The following is a 23,993-nucleotide window of genomic DNA, read 5'->3' on the forward strand; positions in this document are numbered from 1 at the left end:
ATGTAATCCACATATAAAACACACTAGTATACATGTTTGTAATACAGATATAAAACACAGTAATATGCATGTAATTCACATATAAAACACACTAGCATGCATGTTTGTAATACAAGTATAAAACACAGTAATATGCATGTAATCCACATATAAAACATACTAGTATGCATGTAATCCACGTATAAAACACACTAGTATGCATGTTTGTAATACAGATATAAAACACAGTAATACGCATGTAATCCACATATAAAACATACTAGTATGCATGTAATCCACATATAAAACACACTAGTATACATGTAATCCACATATAAAACACACTAGTATGCATGTTTGTAATACAGATATAAAACACAGTAATACGCATGTAATCCACATATAAAACATACTAGTATGCATGTAATCCACATATAAAACACACTAGTATGCATGTAATCCACATATAAAACACACTAGTATGCATGTTTGTAATACAGATATAAAACACAGTAATATGCATGTAATCCACATATAAAACACATTAGTATGCATGTAATCCACATATAAAACACATTAGTATGCATGTAATCCACATGTAAAAACCCAAGTATGCATGTACTCCACACAAAAAACACACTAGTATGCATGTAATACACAAAACACACTAGTATGCATGTAATACACAAAACACACTAGTATGCATGTTTGTAACATAGATAGAAAACACAGTAATATGCATGTAATTCACATATAAAATACATTAGCATGCATGTTTGTAATACAGGTATAAAACACAGTAATATGCATGTAATCCACATATAAATCATACTAGTATGCATGCAATCCACATATAAAACACACTAGTATGCCTGTAATCCCCATATAAAACACTATTATGCATGTAATCCACATATAAAACACACTAGTATGCATGTTTGTCATACAGATATAAAACACAGTAATATGCATATAATCCACATATAAAACACATTAGTATGCATGTTTGTAATACAGATAGAAAACACAGTAATATGCATATAATCCACATATAAAACACATTAGTATGCATGTTTGTAATACAGATAGAAAACACAGTAATATGCATGTAATCCACATATAAAACACACTAGTATGCATGTTTGTAATACAGATAGAAATCACAGTAATATGCATGTAATCCACATATAAAAACCCAAGTATGCATGCAATCCACACAAAAAACACACTAGTATGCATGTAATACACAAAACACACTAGTATGCATGTAATACACAAAACACACTAGTATGCATGTTTGTAATACAGATATAAAACACAGTAATATGCATGTAATTCACATATAAAACACACTAGCATGTATGTTTGTAATACAGATATAAAACACAGTAATATGCATGACATATAAAGCATACTAGTATGCATGTAATCCACATATAAAACACACTAGTATGCATGTAATCCACAAAACACACTAGTATGCATGTAATACACATATAAAAAACACTTGCATCCATGTTTGTAATCCACACAAAACACACTAGTATGCATGTTTGTAATACAGATATAAAACACAGTAATATGCATTTAATCCACATATAAAACACACTAGTATGCATGTACTCCACATATAAAACATACTAGTATGCATGTAATCCACATATAAAACACACTAGTATGCATGTTTGTAATACAGATATAAAACACAGTAATACGCATGTTATCCACATATAAAACATACTAGTATGCATGTAATCCACATATAAAACACACTAGTATGCATGTTTGTAATACAGATATAAAACACAGTAATATGCATGTAATCCACATATAAAACACATTAGTATGCATGTAATCCACATATAAAAACCCAAGTATGCATGTACTCCACACAAAAAACACACTAGTATGCATGTAATACACAAAACACACTAGTATGCATGTTATACACAAAACACACTAGTATGCATGTTTGTAACACAGATAGAAAACACAGTAATATGCATGTAATTCACATATAAAACACACTAGCATGCATGTTTGTAATACAGGTATAAAACACAGTAATATGCATGTAATCCACATATAAATCATACTAGTATGCATGCAATCCACATATAAAACACACTAGTATGCCTGTAATCCCCATATAAAACACACTATTATGCATGTAATCCACATATAAAACACACTAGTATGCATGTTTGTCATACAGATATAAAACACAGTAATATGCATATAATCCACATATAAAACACATTAGTATGCATGTTTGTAATACAGATAGAAAACACAGTAATATGCATGTAATCCACATATAAAAACCCAAGTATGCATGCAATCCACACAAAAAACACACTAGTATGCATGTAATACACAAAACACACTAGTATGCATGTTTGTAATACAGATATAAAACACAGTAATATGCATGTAATTCACATATAAAACACACTAGCATGTATGTTTGTAATACAGATATAAAACACAATAATATGCATGTAATCGACATATAAAGCATACTAGTATACATGTAATCCACACATAAAACACACTAGTATGCATGTAATCCACAAAACACACTAGTATGCATGTTTGTAATACAGATATAAAACACAGTAATATGCATTTAATCCACATATAAAACACACTAGCATGCATGTTTGTAATACAAGTATAAAACACAGTAATATGCATGTAATCCACATATAAAACATACTAGTATGCATGTAATCCACATATAAAACACACTAGTATGCATGTTTGTAATACAGATATAAAACACAGTAATACGCATGTAATCCACATATAAAACATACTAGTATGCATGTAATCCACATATAAAACACACTAGTATGCATGTAATCCACATATAAAACACACTAGTATGCATGTTTGTAATACAGATATAAAACACAGTAATATGCATGTAATCCACATATAAAACACATTAGTATGCATGTAATCCACATATAAAAACCCAAGTATGCATGTACTCCACACAAAAAACACACTAGTATGCATGTAATACACAAAACACACTAGTATGCATGTTTGTAACATAGATAGAAAACACAGTAATATGCATGTAATTCACATATAAAATACATTAGCATGCATGTTTGTAATACAGGTATAAAACACAGTAATATGCATGTAATCCACATATAAATCATACTAGTATGCATGCAATCCACATATAAAACACACTAGTATGCCTGTAATCCCCATATAAAACACTATTATGCATGTAATCCACATATAAAACACACTAGTATGCATGTTTGTCATACAGATATAAAACACAGTAATATGCATATAATCCACATATAAAACACATTAGTATGCATGTTTGTAATACAGATAGAAAACACAGTAATATGCATGTAATCCACATATAAAAACCCAAGTATGCATGCAATCCACACAAAAAACACACTAGTATGCATGTAATACACAAAACACACTAGTATGCATGTAATACACAAAACACACTAGTATGCATGTTATACACAAAACACACTAGTATGCATGTTTGTAACACAGATATAAAACACAGTAATATGCATGTAATTCACATATAAAACACACTAGCATGCATGTTTGTAATACAGATATAAAACACAGTAATACGCATGTTATCCACATATAAAACATACTAGTATGCATGTAATCCACATATAAAACACACTAGTATGCATGTTTGTAATACAGATATAAAACACAGTAATATGCATGTAATCCACATATAAAACACATTAGTATGCATGTAATCCACATATAAAAACCCAAGTATGCATGTACTCCACACAAAAAACACACTAGTATGCATGTAATACACAAAACACACTAGTATGCATGTTATACACAAAACACACTAGTATGCATGTTTGTAACACAGATAGAAAACACAGTAATATGCATGTAATTCACATATAAAACACACTAGCATGCATGTTTGTAATACAGGTATAAAACACAGTAATATGCATGTAATCCACATATAAATCATACTAGTATGCATGCAATCCACATATAAAACACACTAGTATGCCTGTAATCCCCATATAAAACACTATTATGCATGTAATCCACATATAAAACACACTAGTATGCATGTTTGTAATACAGATATAAAACACAGTAATATGCATGTAATTCACATATAAAACACACTAGCATGCATGTTTGTAATACAGATATAAAACACAGTAATATGCATGACATATAAAGCATACTAGTATGCATGTAATCCACATATAAAACACACTAGTATGCATGTAATCCACAAAACACACTAGTATGCATGTAATACACATATAAAAAACACTTGCATCCATGTTTGTAATCCACACAAAACACACTAGTATGCATGTTTGTAATACAGATTTAAACACAGTAATATGCATTTAATCCACATATAAAACACACTAGTATGCATGTACTCCACATATAAAACATACTAGTATGCATGTAATCCACATATAAAACACACTAGTATGCATGTTTGTAATACAGATATAAAACACAGTAATACGCATGTTATCCACATATAAAACACACTAGTATGCATGTAATCCACATATAAAACACACTAGTATGCATGTTTGTAATACAGATATAAAACACAGTAATATGCATGTAATCCACATATAAAACACATTAGTATGCATGTAATCCACATATAAAAACCCAAGTATGCATGTACTCCACACAAAAAACACACTAGTATGCATGTAATACACAAAACACACTAGTATGCATGTTATACACAAAACACACTAGTATGCATGTTTGTAACACAGATAGAAAACACAGTAATATGCATGTAATTCACATATAAAACACACTAGCATGCATGTTTGTAATACAGGTATAAAACACAGTAATATGCATGTAATCCACATATAAATCATACTAGTATGCATGCAATCCACATATAAAACACACTAGTATGCCTGTAATCCCCATATAAAACACACTATTATGCATGTAATCCACATATAAAACACACTAGTATGTATGTTTGTCATACAGATATAAAACACAGTAATATGCATGTAATCCACTTATAAAACACACTAGTATGCATGTTTGTAATACAGATAGAAAACACAGTAATATGCATGTAATCCACATATAAAAACCCAAGTATGCATGCAATCCACACAAAAAACACACTAGTATGCATGTAATACACAAAACACACTAGTATGCATGTTTGTAATACAGATATAAAACACAGTAATATGCATGTAATTCACATATAAAACACACTAGCATGTATGTTTGTAATACAGATATAAAACACAATAATATGCATGTAATCGACATATAAAGCATACTAGTATGCATGTAATCCACACATAAAACACACTAGTATGCATGTAATCCACAAAACACACTAGTATGCATGTAATACACATATAAAAAACACTTGCATCCATGTTTGTAATCCACACAAAACACACTAGTATGCATGTTTGTAATACAGATATAAAACACAGTAATATGCATTTAATCCACATATAAAACACACTAGTATGCATGTACTCCACATATAAAACATACTAGTATGCATGTAATCCACATATAAAACACACTAGTATGCATGTTTGTAATACAGATATAAAACACAGTAATACGCATGTTATCCACATATAAAACATACTAGTATGCATGTAATCCACATATAAAACACACTAGTATGCATGTTTGTAATACAGATATAAAACACAGTAATATGCATGTAATCCACATATAAAACACATTAGTATGCATGTAATCCACATATAAAAACCCAAGTATGCATGTACTCCACACAAAAAACACACTAGTATGCATGTAATACACAAAACACACTAGTATGCATGTTATACACAAAACACACTAGTATGCATGTTTGTAACACGGATAGAAAACACAGTAATATGCATGTAATTCACATATAAAACACACTAGCATGCATGTTTGTAATACAGGTATAAAACACAGTAATATGCATGTAATCCACATATAAATCATACTAGTATGCATGCAATCCACATATAAAACACACTAGTATGCCTGTAATCCCCATATAAAACACTATTATGCATGTAATCCACATATAAAACACATTAGTATGCATGTTTGTCATACAGATATAAAACACAGTAATATGCATATAATCCACATATAAAACACATTAGTATGCATGTTTGTAATACAGATAGAAAACACAGTAATATGCATGTAATCCACATATAAAACACATTAGTATGCATGTAATCCACATATAAAAACCCAAGTATGCATGCAATCCACACAAAAAACACACTAGTATGCATGTAATACACAAAACACACTAGTATGCATGTAATACACAAAACACACTGGTATGCATGTTTGTAATACAGATATAAAACACAGTAATATGCATGTAATTCACATATAAAACACACTAGCATGTATGTTTGTAATACAGATATAAAACACAGTAATATGCATGACATATAAAGCATACTAGTATGCATGTAATCCACATATAAAACACACTAGTATGCATGTAATCCACAAAACACACTAGTATGCATGTAATACACATATAAAAAACACTTGCATCCATGTTTGTAATCCACACAAAACACACTAGTATGCATGTTTGTAATACAGATATAAAACACAGTAATATGCATTTAATCCACATATAAAACACACTAGTATGCATGTACTCCACATATAAAACATACTAGTATGCATGTAATCCACATATAAAACACACTAGTATGCATGTTTGTAATACAGATATAAAACACAGTAATACGCATGTTATCCACATATAAAACATACTAGTATGCATGTAATCCACATATAAAACACACTAGTATGCATGTTTGTAATACAGATATAAAACACAGTAATATGCATGTAATCCACATATAAAACACATTAGTATGCATGTAATCCACATATAAAAACCCAAGTATGCATGTACTCCACACAAAAAACACACTAGTATGCATGTAATACACAAAACACACTAGTATGCATGTTTGTAACACAGATAGAAAACACAGTAATATGCATGTAATTCACATATAAAACACACTAGCATGCATGTTTGTAATACAGGTATAAAACACAGTAATATGCATGTAATCCACATATAAATCATACTAGTATGCCTGCAATCCACATATAAAACACACTAGTATGCCTGTAATCCCCATATAAAACACACTAGTATGCATGTAATCCACATATAAAACACACTAGTATGCATGTTTGTCATACAGATATAAAACACAATAATATGCATGTAATCCACATATAAAACACATTAGTATGCATGTTTGTAATACAGATAGAAAACACAGTAATATGCATGTAATCCACATATAAAAACCCAAGTATGCATGTAATCCACACAAAAAACACACTAGTATGCATGTAATACACAAAACACACTAGTATGCATGTAATACACAAAACACACTAGTATGCATGTTTGTAATACAGATAGAAAACACAGTAATATGCATGTAATTCACATATAAAACACACTAGCATGCATGTTTGTAATACAGATATAAAACACAGTAATATGCATGTAATTCACATATAAAACATACTAGTATGCATGTAATCCCCATATAAAACACACTAGTATGTATGTAATCCACATATAAAACACACTCGTATGCATGTTTGTCATACAGATATAAAACACAGTAATATGCATGTAATCCACATATAAAACACATTAGTATGCATGCAATCCACATATAAAAACCCAAGTATGCATGAAATCCACACAAAAAACACACTAGTATGTATGTAATACACAAAACACACTAGTATGCATGTTTGTAACATAGATAGAAAACACAGTAATATGCATGTAATTCACATACAGTATAAAACACACTAGCATGCATGTTTGTAATACAGATATAAAACACAGTAATATGCATGTAATCCACATATAAAACACACTAGTATGCATGTAATTCACATATAAAACACACTAGCATGCTTGTTTATAATACAGATAGAAAACACAATAATATGCATGTAATCCACATATAAAACACATTAGTATGCATGTAATCCACATATAAAAACACTAGTATGCGTGTAATACACACAAAAAACACACTAGTATGCATGTTTGTAATACAGATAGAAAACACAATAATATGCATGTAATTCACATACAGTATAAAACACACTAGCATGCAGGTAATCTACAGTTGTGCTCATAAATTCACATACCCTGGGAGAATGTATGATTTCTTGGCCATTCTTCAGAGAATATGAATGATAACACAAAAAACTTTCTTCCACTCATGCTTAATGGTTGTGTGAAGCTATTTATTGGCAAACAACTGTGTTTACTCTTTTTAAATCAAAATGACAAAAGATAGTACCCAAATGACCCTGATGAAAAGTTTACATACCCCAAATACTTTGACCTGATAACATGCACAAAAGTTGACACAAACAGGTTTGAATGGCTAATCAAGGTTCCAATCCTCACCTGAGACCTGTTTGTTTGTAATTCGTGTGTGTGTATAAAAGGTCATTGAGTTTCTGGGCTTCTGACACACCATTGCATCTTTCATCCAGTGCTGCACAGATGTTTCTGGATGCTGAGTCATGGGGAAGGCAAAAGAATAGTCAACGGATCTGCGAGAAAAGGCAATTGAACTGCATAAAACAGGAAAGGGGTATAAAAAGATATCCAAGGAATTGAGAGTGCCAATCAGCAGTGTTCAAACGCTGATTAAGAAGTGGAAAATGAGGGATTCTGTTTAAACCAAACCACGGTCAGGTAGACCAGACCAAGATTTCAGCCACAACTGCCAGGAAGATTGTTCGAGATGCAAAGAAAAATCCACAAATAACTTCAGCTGAAATATTGGACTCTCTGAAAAATTGTGGTGTGGCTGTTTCAAGATGCACAATAAGGAGACACTTGAAGAAAATGGGCTGCATGGTCGAGTCACCAGAAGAAAGCCATTTCTGCGCAAATGTCACAAAGTATCCCGCTTACATTACGCCAAACAGCACAGAGACAAGCCTCAAAACTTCTGGAACAAAGTAATTTGGAGTGATGAGACCAAAATTGAACTTTTTGGCCACAACCATAAACGTTACATTTGGAGAGGAGTCAACAAGGCCAATGATGAAAGGAACATCATTCCTACTGTGAAACACTGAGGTGGATCACTGATGTTTTGGGGATGTGTGAGCTACAAAGGCACAGGAAAGTTGGGCAAAATTGATGGCAAGATGAATGCAGCATGTTATCAGAAAATACTGGAGGACAATTTGCACTCATCAGCCCGGAAGCTGCGCATGGGCCGCTTTTGGACATTCCAACATGACTATGATCCAAAACACAAAGCCAAGTCGACCTGTCATTGGCTACAGCAGAACAAAGTGAAGGTTCTGGAGTGGCCATCTCAATCTCCTGACCTCAATATCATTGAGCCACTCTGGGGAGATCTCAAACGTGCAGTTCATGCAAGACAGCCCAAGAACTTACAGGAACTGGAGGCTTTTTGCCAAGAAGAATGGGCAGCTTTGCCATCTGAGAAAATAAAGAACCTTATCCACAACTACGGCAGCACGGTGGGACATCTGCCTCACAATACGAAGGTCCTGAGTAGTCCTGAGTTCAATCCCGGGCTCAGGATCTTTCTGTGTGGAGTTTGCATGTTCTCCCCGTGACTGTGTGGGTTCCCCCGGGTACTCCGGCTTCCTCCCACCTCCAAAGACATGCACCTGGGGATAGGTTGATTAGCAACACTAAATTGGCCCTAGTGTGTGAATGTGAGTGTGAATGTTGTCTGTCTATCTGTGTTGGCCCTGCGATGAGGTGGCGACTTGTCCAGGGTGTACCCCGCCTACCGCCCGAATGTAGCTGAGATAGGCTCCAGCGATCCCCCCGCGACCCCAAAAGGGACAAGCGGTAGAAAATGGATGGGATGGATGGATCCACAACTACCACAAAAGACTTCAAGCTGTCATTGATGTTAAAGGGGGCAATACACGGTATTAACAACTGGGGTATGTATACTTTTGATCAGGGTCATTTGGGTACTTTCTTTTGTCATTTTGATTTGAAACAAGTAAACACAGTTGTTTGCCAGTAAATAGTTTCACACAACCATTAACCATGAGTGGAAGAAAGGTTTTTGTATTGTCATTCATTTTCTCTAAAGAATGGCCAAGAAATCATAAATTCTCCCAGGGTATGTAAACGTATGAGCACAACTAACACACTAGTATGCATGTAATCTACATATAAAACACTCTAGTAAGCATGTAATCCACATATAAAACACTCTAGTAAGCATGTAATCCACATATAAAACACACTGGTATGCATGTTTGTAAGACATATATAAAACACAGTAATATGCATGTAATCCACATATTAAACACACTAGCATGCATGTTTGTAATACAGATATAGAAACACAGTAATATGCATGTAATCCACATATAAAACACACTGGCATACATGTAATCCACATATAAAACACTCTAGTATGCATGTTTGTGATAAAGATATAAAACACTCTAGTATGCATGTAATCCACATATAAAACACACTAGTATGCATGTTTGTAATACAGATATAAAACACAGTAATATTAATGTGATCCACATATAAAGCACACTGGTATGCATGTAATCCACATATAAAACACACTAGCATGCATGTTTGTAATACAGATATAACACACTCTTGTATGCATGTAATCCACATATAAAACACTAGTATGCAAGTTTGTAATACAGATATAAAACACACTAGTATGCATGTAATCCACACATAAAACACACTAGTATGCATGTATTACACATATAAGACACACATATGCGTGCAATACACACAAAACACACATATGCATGTTATACACTTATAAAACACACATATGCACGTAATGCACATATAAAACACACTAGTATGCATGTAATACACATATAAAACACACTGTTTAATACACATATAAAGAACACTAGTATGCACGTAATACACATAAAACACACTAGTATGCACGTAATACAAATATAAAACACACTATTTAATACACATATAAAACACACTAGTATGCACGTAATACACATACAAAACACACTAGTATGCATGTATTACACATATAAAACACACTAGTATGCACGTAATACAAATATAAAAGACACTATTTAATACACATATAAAACACACTAGTATGCACGTAATACACATACAAAACACACTAGTATGCACGTAATAGACATATAAAACACACTAGTATGCACATAATACACATACAAAACACACTAGTATGCACGTAATAGTCTTAGACATATAAAACACACTAGTATGCACGTAATAGACATATAAAACACACTAGTATGCACGTAATAGACATATAAAACACACTAGTATGCACGTAATACACATATAAAACACACTAGTATGCATGTAATACACATATAAAACACACTGTTTAATACACATATAAAAAACACTAGTATGCACGTAATACACATAAAACACACTAGTATGCACGTAATACAAATATAAAACACACTATTTAATACACATATAAAACACACTAGTATGCACGTAATACACATACAAAACACACTAGTATGCATGTATTACACATATAAAACACACTAGTATGCACGTAATACAAATATAAAACACACTATTTAATACACATATAAAACACACTGGTATGCACGTAATACACATACAAAACACACTAGTATGTACGTAATAGACATATAAAACACACTAGTATGCACGTAATAGACATATAAAACACACTAGTATGCACGTAATAGACATATAAAACACACTAGTATGCACGTAATACACATATAAAACACACTAGTATGCACGTAATACACATTTAAGACATTGTAGCATACACTTAATATAAACAAAAAGAGTGCAGTGTGGCCTAACAACTAGCATATATTAAAGTGGAACATTTTAAATTGAACAAAACTGGAGAACAATTATTCTATGGGAAACAATGGAACATTGAAATAGTCTGTTCCAGGGTCAAACTGTCGCCATCATCAGTGTTTCCATGACGACATGTATTAATATTCACATAGTCGTAGTGTCGTGAGCTACCTGCAGTCCAGTGAAAGCGAGCAGCGAGCAGCACACTCGTCCAGGTTTAGAACCAACAACAGCAGAACCCGTCCTGAGTTCCAGGAAGTAGTAACCAGTTCTCTGCCCTCTGAGCGCTGGAAATCATTCAAGGGACTGCGATAACCTGCAAATATATGTTGTACACTGTGTGCAGAATACAAACAGTGGTACAGAGTAATGTAGAGTGCGATAGAGTGGTATTTAGAGTAGTATTTAAAGTGCTATAGAGTGGTTTATAGAGCAGTATTTAAAGTGTTATAGAGTGATTTATAAAGTAGTATTTAAAGTACTATAGAGTGGTTTATAGAGTAGTATTTAAAGTGCTATAGAGTGGTATTTAGAGTAGTATTTAAAGTGCTATCGAGTGGTTTATAGAGTAGTATTTAAAGTGCTATAGAGTGGTACTTAGAGTAGTATTTAAAGTGCTATCGAGTGGTATTTAAAGTAGTATTTAAAGTGCTATAGAGTGGATTATAGAGCAGTATTTAAAGTGGTATAGAGTGATGATTTATAGAGCAGTATTCAAAGTGGTATAGAGTGATGATTTATAGAGTAGTATTTAAAGTGCTATTGAGTGATTTATAGAGTAGTATTTAAAGTGGTATAGAGTGATGATTTATAGAGTAGTATTTAAAGTGCTATAGAGTGGTTTATAGAGTAGTATTTAAAGTGGTATAGAGTAGTATTTAGAGTAGTATTTAAAGTGGTATAGAATGGTTTATAGGGTAGTATTTAAAGTGGTATAGAGTGGTTTATAGAGTAGTATTTAAAGTGGTATAGAGTGATTTATAGAGTAGTATTTAAAGTGCTATAGAGTGGTTTATATAGTAGTATTTAAAGTGCTATAGAGTGGTTTATAGAGTAGTATTTAAAGTGGTATAAAGTAGTATTTAAAGTGGTATAGAGTGATTTATAGAGTAGTATTTAAAGTGGGATAGAGTGGTATTTAGAGTAGTATTTTAAGTGCTATTGAGTGGTTTATAGAGTAGTAGTTAAAGTGCTATAGAGTGGTTTATAGAGTAGTATTTAAAGTGGTATAGAGTGGTTTATAGAGTAGTATATAAAGTGGTATAGAGTGGTATTTAGAGTAGTATTTAAAGTGGTATAGAATGGTTTATAGGGTAGTATTTAAAGTGGGATAGAGTGGTATTTAGAGGAGTATTTTAAGTGCTATTGAGTGGTTTATAGAGTAGTATTTAAAGTGGTATAGAGTGGTTTATAGAGTAGTATTTAAAGTGGTATAGAGTGATTTATAGAGTAGTATTTAAAGTGCTATAGAGTGGTTTATATAGTAGTTTTTAAAGTGCTATAGAGTGGTTTATAGAGTAGTATTTAAAGTGGTATAGAGTAGTATTTAAAGTGGTATAGAGTGATTTATAGAGTAGTATTTAAAGTGGGATAGAGTGGTATTTAGAGTAGTATTTTAAGTGCTATAGAGTGGTTTATAGAGTAGTATTTAAAGTGGTATAGAGTGGTTTATAGAGTAGTATATAAAGTGGTATAGAGTGGTATTTACAGTAGTATTTAAAGTGGTATAGAATGGTTTATAGGGTAGTATTTAAAGTGGGATAGAGTGGTATTTAGAGGAGTATTTTAAGTGCTATTGAGTGGTTTATAGAGTAGTAGTTAAAGTGCTATAGAGTGGTTCATAGAGTAGTATTTACAGTGGTATAGAGTAGTATATAAAGTGGTATAGAGTGGTATTTAGAGTAGTATTTAAAGTGCTATAGAGTGGTTTATAGAGTAGTATTTAAAGTGGGATATAGTGGTATTTAGAGTAGTATTTTAAGTACTATTGAGTGGTTTATAGAGTAGTAGTTAAAGTGCTATAGAGTGGTTTATAGAGTAGTATTTACAGTGGTATAGAGTGGTTTATAGTGTAGTATTTAAAGTGGTATAGAGTGGTTTATAGAGTAGTATTTAAAGTGGTATAGAGTGGTATTTAGAGTAGTATATAAAGTGCTATAGAGTGGTTTATAGAGTAGTATTTAAAGTGGTATAGAGTGGTTTATAGAGTAGTATTTAAAGTGGTATAGAGTGATTTATAGAGTAGTATTTAAAGTGGGATAGAGTGGTATTTAGAGTAGTATTTTAAGTGCTATTGAGTGGTTTATAGAGTAGTAGTTAAAGTGCTATAGCGTGGTTTATAGAGTAGTATTTAAAGTGGTATAGAGTGGTTTATAGAGTAGTATATAAAGTGGTATAGAGTGGTATTTAGAGTAGTATTTAAAGTGGTATAGAATGGTTTATAGGGTAGTATTTAAAGTGGGATAGAGTGGTATTTAGAGGAGTATTTTAAGTGCTATTGAGTGGTTTATAGAGTAGTAGTTAAAGTGCTATAGAGTGGTTCATAGAGTAGTATTTACAGTGGTATAGAGTAGTATATAAAGTGGTATAGAGTGGTATTTAGAGTAGTATTTAAAGTGCTATAGAGTGGTTTATAGAGTAGTATTTAAAGTGGGATAGAGTGGTATTTAGAGTAGTATTTTAAGTACTATTGAGTGGTTTATAGAGTAGTAGTTAAAGTGCTATAGAGTGGTTTATAGAGTAGTATTTACAGTGGTATAGAGTGGTTTATAGAGTAGTATTTAAAGTGGTATTGAGTGGTTTATAGAGTAGTATTTAAAGTGGTATAGAGTGGTATTTAGAGTAGTATATAAAGTGCTATTGAGTGGTTTATAGACTAGTATTTAAAGTGGTGCAGAGTGGTATTTAGAGTAGTATTTAAAGTGCTATAGAGTGGTTTATATAGTAGTTTTTAAAGTGCTATAGAGTGGTTTATAGAGTAGTATTTAAAGTGGTATAGAGTGGTTTATAGAGTAGTATTTAAAGTGGTATAGAGTGATTTATAGAGTAGTATTTAAAGTGGGATAGAGTGGTATTTAGAGTAGTATTTTAAGTGCTATTGAGTGGTTTATAGAGTAGTAGTTAAAGTGCTATAGAGTGTTTTATAGAGTAGTATTTAAAGTGGTATAGAGTGGTTTATAGAGTAGTATATATAGTGGTATAGAGTGGTATTTAGAGTAGTATTTAAAGTGGTATAGAATGGTTTATAGGGTAGTATTTAAAGTGGGATAGAGTGGTATTTAGAGGAGTATTTTAAGTGCTATTGAGTGGTTTATAGAGTAGTATTTAAAGTGGTATAGAGTGGTTTATAGAGTAGTATTTAAAGTGGTATAGAGTGATTTATAGAGTAGTATTTAAAGTGCTATAGAGTGGTTTATATAGTAGTTTTTAAAGTGCTATAGAGTGGTTTATAGAGTAGTATTTAAAGTGGTATAGAGTGGTTTATAGAGTAGTATTTAAAGTGGTATAGGGTGATTTATAGAGTAGTATTTAAAGTGGGATAGAGTGGTATTTAGAGTAGTATTTTAAGTGCTATTGAGTGGTTTATGGAGTAGTAGTTAAAGTGCTATAGGGTGGTTTATAGAGTAGTATTTAAAGTGGTATAGAGTGGTTTATAGAGTAGTATATAAAGTGGTATAGAGTGGTATTTACAGTAGTATTTAAAGTGGTATAGAATGGTTTATAGGGTAGTATTTAAAGTGGGATAGAGTGGTATTTAGAGGAGTATTTTAAGTGCTATTGAGTGGTTTATAGAGTAGTAGTTAAAGTGCTATAGAGTGGTTCATAGAGTAGTATTTACAGTGGTATAGAGTAGTATTTAGAGTAGTATATAAAGTGGTATAGAGTGGTATTTAGAGTAGTATTTAAAGTGCTATAGAGTGGTTTATAGAGTAGTATTTAAAGTGGGATAGAGTGGTATTTAGAGTAGTATTTTAAGTACTATTGAGTGGTTTATAGAGTAGTATTTACAGTGGTATAGAGTGGTTTATAGTGTAGTATTTAAAGTGGTATTGAGTGGTTTATAGAGTAGTATTTAAAGTGGTATAGAGTGGTATTTAGAGTAGCATATAAAGTGCTATAGAGTGGTTTATAGAGTAGTATTTAAAGTGGTATAGAGTGGTTTATAGAGTAGTATTTAAAGTGGTATAGAGTGATTTATAGAGTAGTATTTAAAGTGGGATAGAGTGGTATTTAGAGTAGTATTTTAAGTGCTATTGAGTGGTTTATAGAGTAGTATTTAAAGTGCTATAGAGTGGTTTATAGAGTAGTATTTAAAGTGGTATAGAGTGGTTTATAGAGTAGTATATAAAGTGGTATAGAGTGGTATTTAGAGTAGTATTTAAAGTGGTATAGAATGGTTTATAGGGTAGTATTTAAAGTGGGATAGAGTGGTATTTAGAGGAGTATTTTAAGTGCTATTGAGTGGTTTATAGAGTAGTAATTAAAGTGCTATAGAGTGGTTCATAGCGTAGTATTTACAGTGGTATAGAGTAGTATTTAGAGTAGTATATAAAGTGCTATAGAGTGGTATTTAGAGTAGTATTTAAAGTGCTATAGAGTGGTTTATAGAGTAGTATTTAAAGTGGGATAGAGTGGTATTTAGAGTAGTATTTTAAGTACTATTGAGTGGTTTATAGAGTAGTAGTTAAAGTGCTATAGAGTGGTTTATAGAGTAGTATTTACAGTGGTATAGAGTGGTTTATAGAGTAGTATTTAAAGTGGTATTGAGTGGTTTATAGAGTAGTATTTAAAGTGGTATAGAGTGGTATTTAGAGTAGTATATAAAGTGCTATAGAGTGGTTTATAGAGTAGTATTTAAAGTGGTATAGAGTGGTTTATAGAGTAGTATTTAAAGTGGTATAGAGTGATTTATAGAGTAGTATTTAAAGTGGGATAGAGTGGTATTTAGAGTAGTATTTTAAGTGCTATTGAGTGGTTTATAGAGTAGTAGTTAAAGTGCTATAGAGTGGTTCATAGAGTAGTATTTAAAGTGGTATAGAGTGGTTTATAGAGTAGTATATAAAGTGGTATAGAGTGGTATTTAGAGTAGTATTTAAAGTGGTATAGAATGGTTTATAGGGTAGTATTTAAAGTGGGATAGAGTGGTATTTAGAGGAATATTTTAAGTGCTATTGAGTGGTTTATAGAGTAGTATTTAAAGTGGTATAGAGTGGTTTATAGAGTAGTATTTAAAGTGGTATAGAGTGATTTATAGGGTAGTATTTAAAGTGCTATAGAGTGGTTTATATAGTAGTTTTTAAAGTGCTATAGAGTGGTTTATAGAGTAGTATTTAAAGTGGTATAGAGTGGTTTATAGAGTAGTATTTAAAGTGGTATAGAGTGATTTATAGAGTAGTATTTAAAGTGGGATAGAGTGGTATTTAGAGTAGTATTTTAAGTGCTATTGAGTGGTTTATGGAGTAGTAGTTAAAGTGCTATAGAGTGGTTTATAGAGTAGTATTTAAAGTGGTATAGAGTGGTTTATAGAGTAGTATATAAAGTGGTATAGAGTGGTATTTACAGTAGTATTTAAAGTGGTATAGAATGGTTTATAGGGTAGTATTTAAAGTGGGATAGAGTGGTATTTAGAGGAGTATTTTAAGTGCTATTGAGTGGTTTATAGAGTAGTAGTTAAAGTGCTATAGAGTGGTTCATAGAGCAGTATTTACAGTGGTATAGAGTAGTATTTAGAGTAGTATATAAAGTGGTATAGAGTGGTATTTAGAGTAGTATTTAAAGTGCTATAGAGTGGTTTATAGAGTAGTATTTAAAGTGGGATAGAGTGGTATTTAGAGTAGTATTTTAAGTACTATTGAGTGGTTTATAGAGTAGTAGTTAAAGTGCTATAGAGTGGTTTATAGAGTAGTATTTACAGTGGTATAGAGTGGTTTATAGAGTAGTATTTAAAGTGGTATTGAGTGGTTTATAGAGTAGTATTTAAAGTGGTATAGAGTGGTATTTAGAGTAGTATATAAAGTGCTATAGAGTGGTTTATAGAGTAGTATTTAAAGTGGTATAGAGTGGTTTATAGAGTAGTATTTAAAGTGGTATAGAGTGATTTATAGAGTAGTATTTAAAGTGGGATAGAGTGGTATTTAGAGTAGTATTTTAAGTGCTATTGAGTGGTTTATAGAGTAGTATTTAAAGTGCTATAGAGTGGTTTATAGAGTAGTATTTAAAGTGGTATAGAGTGGTTTATAGAGTAGTATATAAAGTGGTATAGAGTGGTATTTAGAGTAGTATTTAAAGTGGTATAGAATGGTTTATAGGGTAGTATTTAAAGTGGGATAGAGTGGTATTTAGAGGAGTATTTTAAGTGCTATTGAGTGGTTTATAGAGTAGTAGTTAAAGTGCTATAGAGTGGTTCATAGCGTAGTATTTACAGTGGTATAGAGTAGTATTTAGAGTAGTATATAAAGTGGTATAGAGTGGTATTTAGAGTAGTATTTAAAGTGCTATAGAGTGGTTTATAGAGTAGTATTTAAAGTGGGATAGAGTGGTATTTAGAGTAGTATTTTAAGTACTATTGAGTGGTTTATAGAGTAGTAGTTAAAGTGCTATAGAGTGGTTTATAGAGTAGTATTTACAGTGGTATAGAGTGGTTTATAGTGTAGTATTTAAAGTGGTATTGAGTGGTTTATAGAGTAGTATTTAAAGTGGTATAGAGTGGTATTTAGAGTAGTATATAAAGTGCTATTGAGTGGTTTATAGAGTAGTATTTAAAGTGCTATAGTGGTATTTAGAGTAGTATTTAAAGTGCTATTGAGTGGTTTGTAGACTAGTATTTAAAGTGGTGCAGAGTGGTATTTAGAGTAGTATTTAAAGTGCTATAGAGTGGTTTGTAGAGTAGTATTTAAAGTGGTATATAGTAGTATTTAGAGTAGTACTAGGGACGGCGTGGCGCAGTGGAATAATGGCCGTGCGCGACCCGAGGGTCCCTGGTTCAATCCCCACCTAGTACCAACCTCGTCATGTCCGTTGTGTCCTGAGCAAGACACTTGCTCCTGATGGGTGCTGGTTAGCGCCTTGCATGGCAGCTCCCTCCATCAGTGTGTGAATGTGTGTGTGAATGGGTAAATGTGGAAGTAGTGTCAAAGCGCTTTGAGTACCTTGAAGGTAGAAAAGCGCTATACAAGTACAACCCATTTATCATTTACTTAAAGTGCTATTGATTGGTTTATAGAGTAGTATTTAAAGTGGTATAGAGTGGTACAGAGTGGTGAAGAGTGGGATAGAATGGTATTGTTGAGTGGTATAGAATGGAATAGAGTGGTATAGTAGAGTGGTATATATTGTAAAAGTAGAGGGGTATAGAATGGAATAAAGTGGTATAGTAGATTGGTATATAATGGAATAAAGTGGTAAGTGGCATGGTATAGAATGGAATAGAGTGATACAGTAGAGCAGTATAGAATGGAATAGAGTGGTATAGTAGAGGCGTATAGAATGGAATACAGAAGTACTGTAGAGTGGTATAGAATGGAGTATCAATCAATCAAAGTTTACTTATATAGCCCAAAATCACGAGTGTCTCAAAGAGCTGCACAACCCACAATGACATTTTCGGCTCAGATCCCACATCAGAGCAAGAAAAAACTCAACCCAATGGGATGACAATGAGAAACCTTGGGGGACCGCAGATGTGGAACCCTCAAGTTGCTGACACGGCCGCTTTACCATCTGAGCCACGCCGTCCCTCAAGACTCTCCAGGATAAATCATGCATCGTATTTGCTCGGGTAAGTTTGCATTTCATGACTCACTTCGTGTCTCCAGCCATGTTTGGTGCCTGCCTTTGTACGCGTGTTTTCCCCTGTCGTTATCACAGTAGTACACACACACAATGTCAACATTGTGTGTGTGCTAAGAGCTTCATTTATTATTGTTGCCTTTGGTAAAAGCTTATAACTCTTTTAGATTTTGCCCACATTTGATTTCGTTTATTTAGACTTGCCAGGTTGGTGCTTTACGAAACACTCTTAAGAAATACAAATAATAGCAAGATAATACTTAAATGGGAACAAATAAATGTTAAAAAACAAATCTTTAACTGAGTGGTCACTGCAAACTCATGCATTCTTCGACTCTGCTCCTTTGGACTGGAGTGTGTGGTACTTTTGTCGTTTTTTTCCATAAAATCTTGCGCTCTACCACCATTCTCTATTACCTCTCGAGGAACTCTGAAGAAACGTTTATCCTTGTTGCGATTCAAACGGTTTTTTTAACAGCCGAAAACAAAGCAAGCATAGGGCCTTTTTCTTCGAGAAAGGCTAAATGGCGCCTAGTACCCATTGAGACCAGACGCTGGCTTGACCACCACACATATTTAATGACCTCATTTTGAATCCAAGCAATTGAACGGAATAGAGTTGTATAGCAGAGTGGAATAGAATGAAATCGAGTGGTATAGTAGAGTCGTATAGAATGGAATATAGTGGTATAGCAGAGTGGTATTGAGTGGTATAGAGTGGTATAGTAGAGTGGAATAGAATGACATCGAGTGGAATAGTAGAGTTGTGTACAAACCCTGTTTCCATATGAGTTGGGAAATTATGTTAGATGTAAATATAAACAGAATAAAATTATTTGCAAATCCTTTTCAACCCATATTCAATTGAATGTACTACAAAGACAAGATATTTGATGTTCAAACTCATAAACTTTTTTTTTTTTTTTTTTGCAAATAATAATTAACGTAGAATTTCATGGCTGCAACACGTGCCAAAGTAGTTGGGAAAGGGCATGTTCACCACTGTGTTACATGACCTTTCCTTTTAACAACACTCAGTAAACGTTTGGGAACTGAGGAGACACATTTTTTAAGTTTCTCAGGTGGAATTCTTTCCCATTCTTGCTTGATGTACAGCTTAAGTTGTTCAACAGTCCGGGGGTCTCCGTTGTGGTATTTTAGGCTTCATAATGCGCCACACATTTTCAATGGGAGACAGGTCTGGACTACAGGCAGGCCAGTCTAGTACCCGCACTCTCTTACTATGAAGCAACGTTGATGTAACACGTGGCTTGGCATTGTCTTGCTGAAATAAGCAGGGGCGTCCATGGTAACGTTGCTTGGATGGCAACATATGTTGCTCCAAAACCTGTATGTACCTTCCAGCATTAACGGCGCCTTCACAGATGTGTAAGTTACCCATGTCTTGGGCACTAATACACCCCCATACCATCACAGATGCTGGCTTTTCAACTTTGCGCCTATAACAATCCGGATGGTTCTTTTCCTCTTTGGTCCGGAGGACACGACGTCCACAGTTTCCGAAAACAATTTGAAATGTGGACTCGTCAGACCAGAGAACACGTTTCCACTTTGTATCAGTCCATCTTAGATGAGCTCAGGCCCAGTGAAGCCGACGGCGTTTCTGGGTGTTGTTGATAAACGGTTTTCGCCTTGCATAGGAGAGTTTTAACTTGCACTTACAGATGTAGCGACCAACTGTAGTTACTGACAGTGGGTTTCTGAAGTGTTCCTGAGCCCAAGTAGTGATATCCTTTACACACTGATGTCGCTTGTTGATGCAGTACAGCCTGAAGGATCGAAGGTCACGGACTTAGCTGCTTACGTGCAGTGATTTCTCCAGATTCTCTGAACCCTTTGATGATATTACGGGCCGTAGATGGTGAAATCCCTAAATTCCTTGCAATAGCTGGTTGAGAAAGGTTTTTCTTAAACTGTTCAACAATTTGCTCACGCATTTGTTGACAAAGTGGTGACCCTCGCCCCATCCTTGTTTGTGAATGACTGAGCATTTCATGGAATCTACTTTTATACCCAATCATGGCACCCACCCGTTCCCAGTTTGCCTGTTCACCTGTGGGATGTTCCAAATAAGTGTTTGATGAGCATTCCTCAACTTTATCAGTATTTATTGCCACCTTTCCCAACTTCTTTGTCAAGTGTTGCTAGCATCAAATTCTAAAGTTAATGATTATTTGCAAAAAAAAAAAATGTTTATCAGTTTGAACATCAAATATGTTGTCTTTGTAGCATATTCAACTAAATATGGGTTGAAAATGATTTGCAAATCATTGTATTCCGTTTATATTTACATCTAACACAATTTCCCAACTCATATGGAAACGGGGTTTGTAGAATGCAATAGAGTGGTATAGTAGAGTGGTATTAAATGATATGGTAGAGAGGTACAGAATAAATGGAGTGGTATAGTAAAGTGCTGCAGAATGAAATAGAGTGGTATAGTAGAGTTGTATAGAATGAAATAGAGTGGCATACCAGAGTTGTAGAGAATGAGATGGAGTGGTATACTAGAGTGGTAGATAATGAAATAGAGTAGTATAGTAGAGTTGTATAAAGTAAAATAGAGTGGAATAGTAGAGTGGTACAGAATGAAAGAGAGTGGTATAGTAGAGTTGTATAGAATGGAATACAGTGGCATAGCATAGTTGTAAAGAATGGGATGGAGTGGTACAGTACAGTTGTATAGAACGAAATAGTGTTGTAGTAGAGTTGAACAGAATGAAAAAGGGTGGTTTAGTAAAGTTGTATGAAATGGAATACAGTGGTATAGTAGAGTGGTACAGAATTAAGTAGAGTGGTTCAGAATGAAATAGAGTGGTATAGTAGAGTGGTTCAGAATGAAATAGAGTGGTATAGTAGAGTGGTTCAGAATGAAATAGAGCGGTATAGTAGAGTGGTTCAGAATGAAATAGAGTGGTATAGTAGAGTGGTTCAGAATGAAATAGAGTGGTATAGTAGAGTGGTTCAGAATGAAATAGAGCGGTATAGTAGAGTGGTTCAGAATGAAATAGAGTGGTATAGGAGAGTGGTACAGAACAGTAGCTTGCATGTGCAAAAATTTGGGCACCAGCATGCACATTTGACCTTTGGACCTGCTGCATCCCAGAGGGACACACTATTTACATGGCTAAAGTACAGTTTATCATGCCGTGAAATAAGAGAGTAATACTTTTGAAAACAGACAAAAGATTTATAAAACCTTTAAAAGATCTTGGAATGATGAATAAAAACTCACCAGTGACGAGTCCAGCGGTCAGTAAACAACACAGCACAACTTTCATTGCTGTAAGGCAAAGATCACTAACAAACACAAGACGTCTTACTCGGGTGTTTTTTTTAGGACGTCCCATCCCAAGTGAAAATGGCAGTAAGAATGTTGGAGAAGAGGGAGACGAATTCATGGAGAAGAATTCCAGGATGTGAAAATGTAAGACGAGCACCCAGGGAGGAACACCAAGCTCTTATTCAAACACAAGCTTTCACCCCAAATGAGGCGATCAATAAAATGAGTAATCATTAATCAACAAAATCCTATCTTCATTTGTTTTTCCATTTGAAACCAACACACACAAAAACATAACAACCTGTATTTTTTATTATTCTTTTTTTCAAATGAACTATTACATTTTATTATAATTGGAAAAACTAAAAAGAATGACGTTTTGTTTTTGTAATAGTACTTATATTAATCAAGTCAAATATAAAGAAGATAGACTACAGTCTCTGTCATTGCATTTTCTTTTTTCCCCCAGATCTATAGTTATTGCTTTACGGCACACTTTTTTTGGAGTACCAAAGGGCAATAACTACATCCAATAAACAGTTTAATTTTTATTTTCTATTTCCAATAGCAAAAATAAAAATCACCAGTGAGCAGACACGATAAACATATTTTTTTTTTATTAAGTGGACTGGCTTGTAGGAAAAAACATTGTGGTTTTGAACCCTTCACCAGAAAGACTAGACCAGTGTTTTTCAACCTTTTTTGAGCCAAGTTACATTTTTAGTGTTGAAAAAATCCGGAGGCACACCACCAGCAGAAATAATTAAAAAACAAAACTCAGTTGACAGTAAAAAGTCGTTGTTGCAATTGTTGGATACGAATTTAAAGCATAACCAACCATGCATCAATATAGCTCTTGTCTCAAAGTAGGTGTACTGTAACGACATGACTTATTTAGAGTTTTTTGCTGTTTTCCTCTGTGTAGTGTTTTAGTTCTTGTCTTGCGCTCCTATTTTGGTGGCT

The 23,993-nt window shown here is 33.3% G+C and overlaps 1 protein-coding gene across 1 annotated transcript in view; it reads right to left on the reverse strand.

Annotated features, from left to right (window-relative positions):
* Positions 1-23,233, reverse strand: part of mst1 (macrophage stimulating 1) — a 65,902-nt gene extending 42,669 nt beyond the window's left edge. Inside the window, exons 1-2 of the mRNA XM_061932320.1 lie at positions 22,983-23,233; positions 12,110-12,254 (exon numbers count right to left, since the gene is read on the reverse strand). Of these exons, the coding sequence (XP_061788304.1) occupies positions 12,110-12,254; positions 22,983-23,148 (311 nt within the window). The 5' untranslated portion in view covers positions 23,149-23,233. The remainder of the gene's footprint in view (positions 1-12,109; positions 12,255-22,982) is intronic.
* Positions 23,234-23,993: the final 760 nt, after the last annotated feature.

Source organism: Nerophis lumbriciformis, linkage group LG38 (genome assembly GCF_033978685.3).
Source record: "Nerophis lumbriciformis linkage group LG38, RoL_Nlum_v2.1, whole genome shotgun sequence".
NCBI classification, from domain to species: Eukaryota; Metazoa; Chordata; class Actinopteri; order Syngnathiformes; family Syngnathidae; genus Nerophis; species Nerophis lumbriciformis.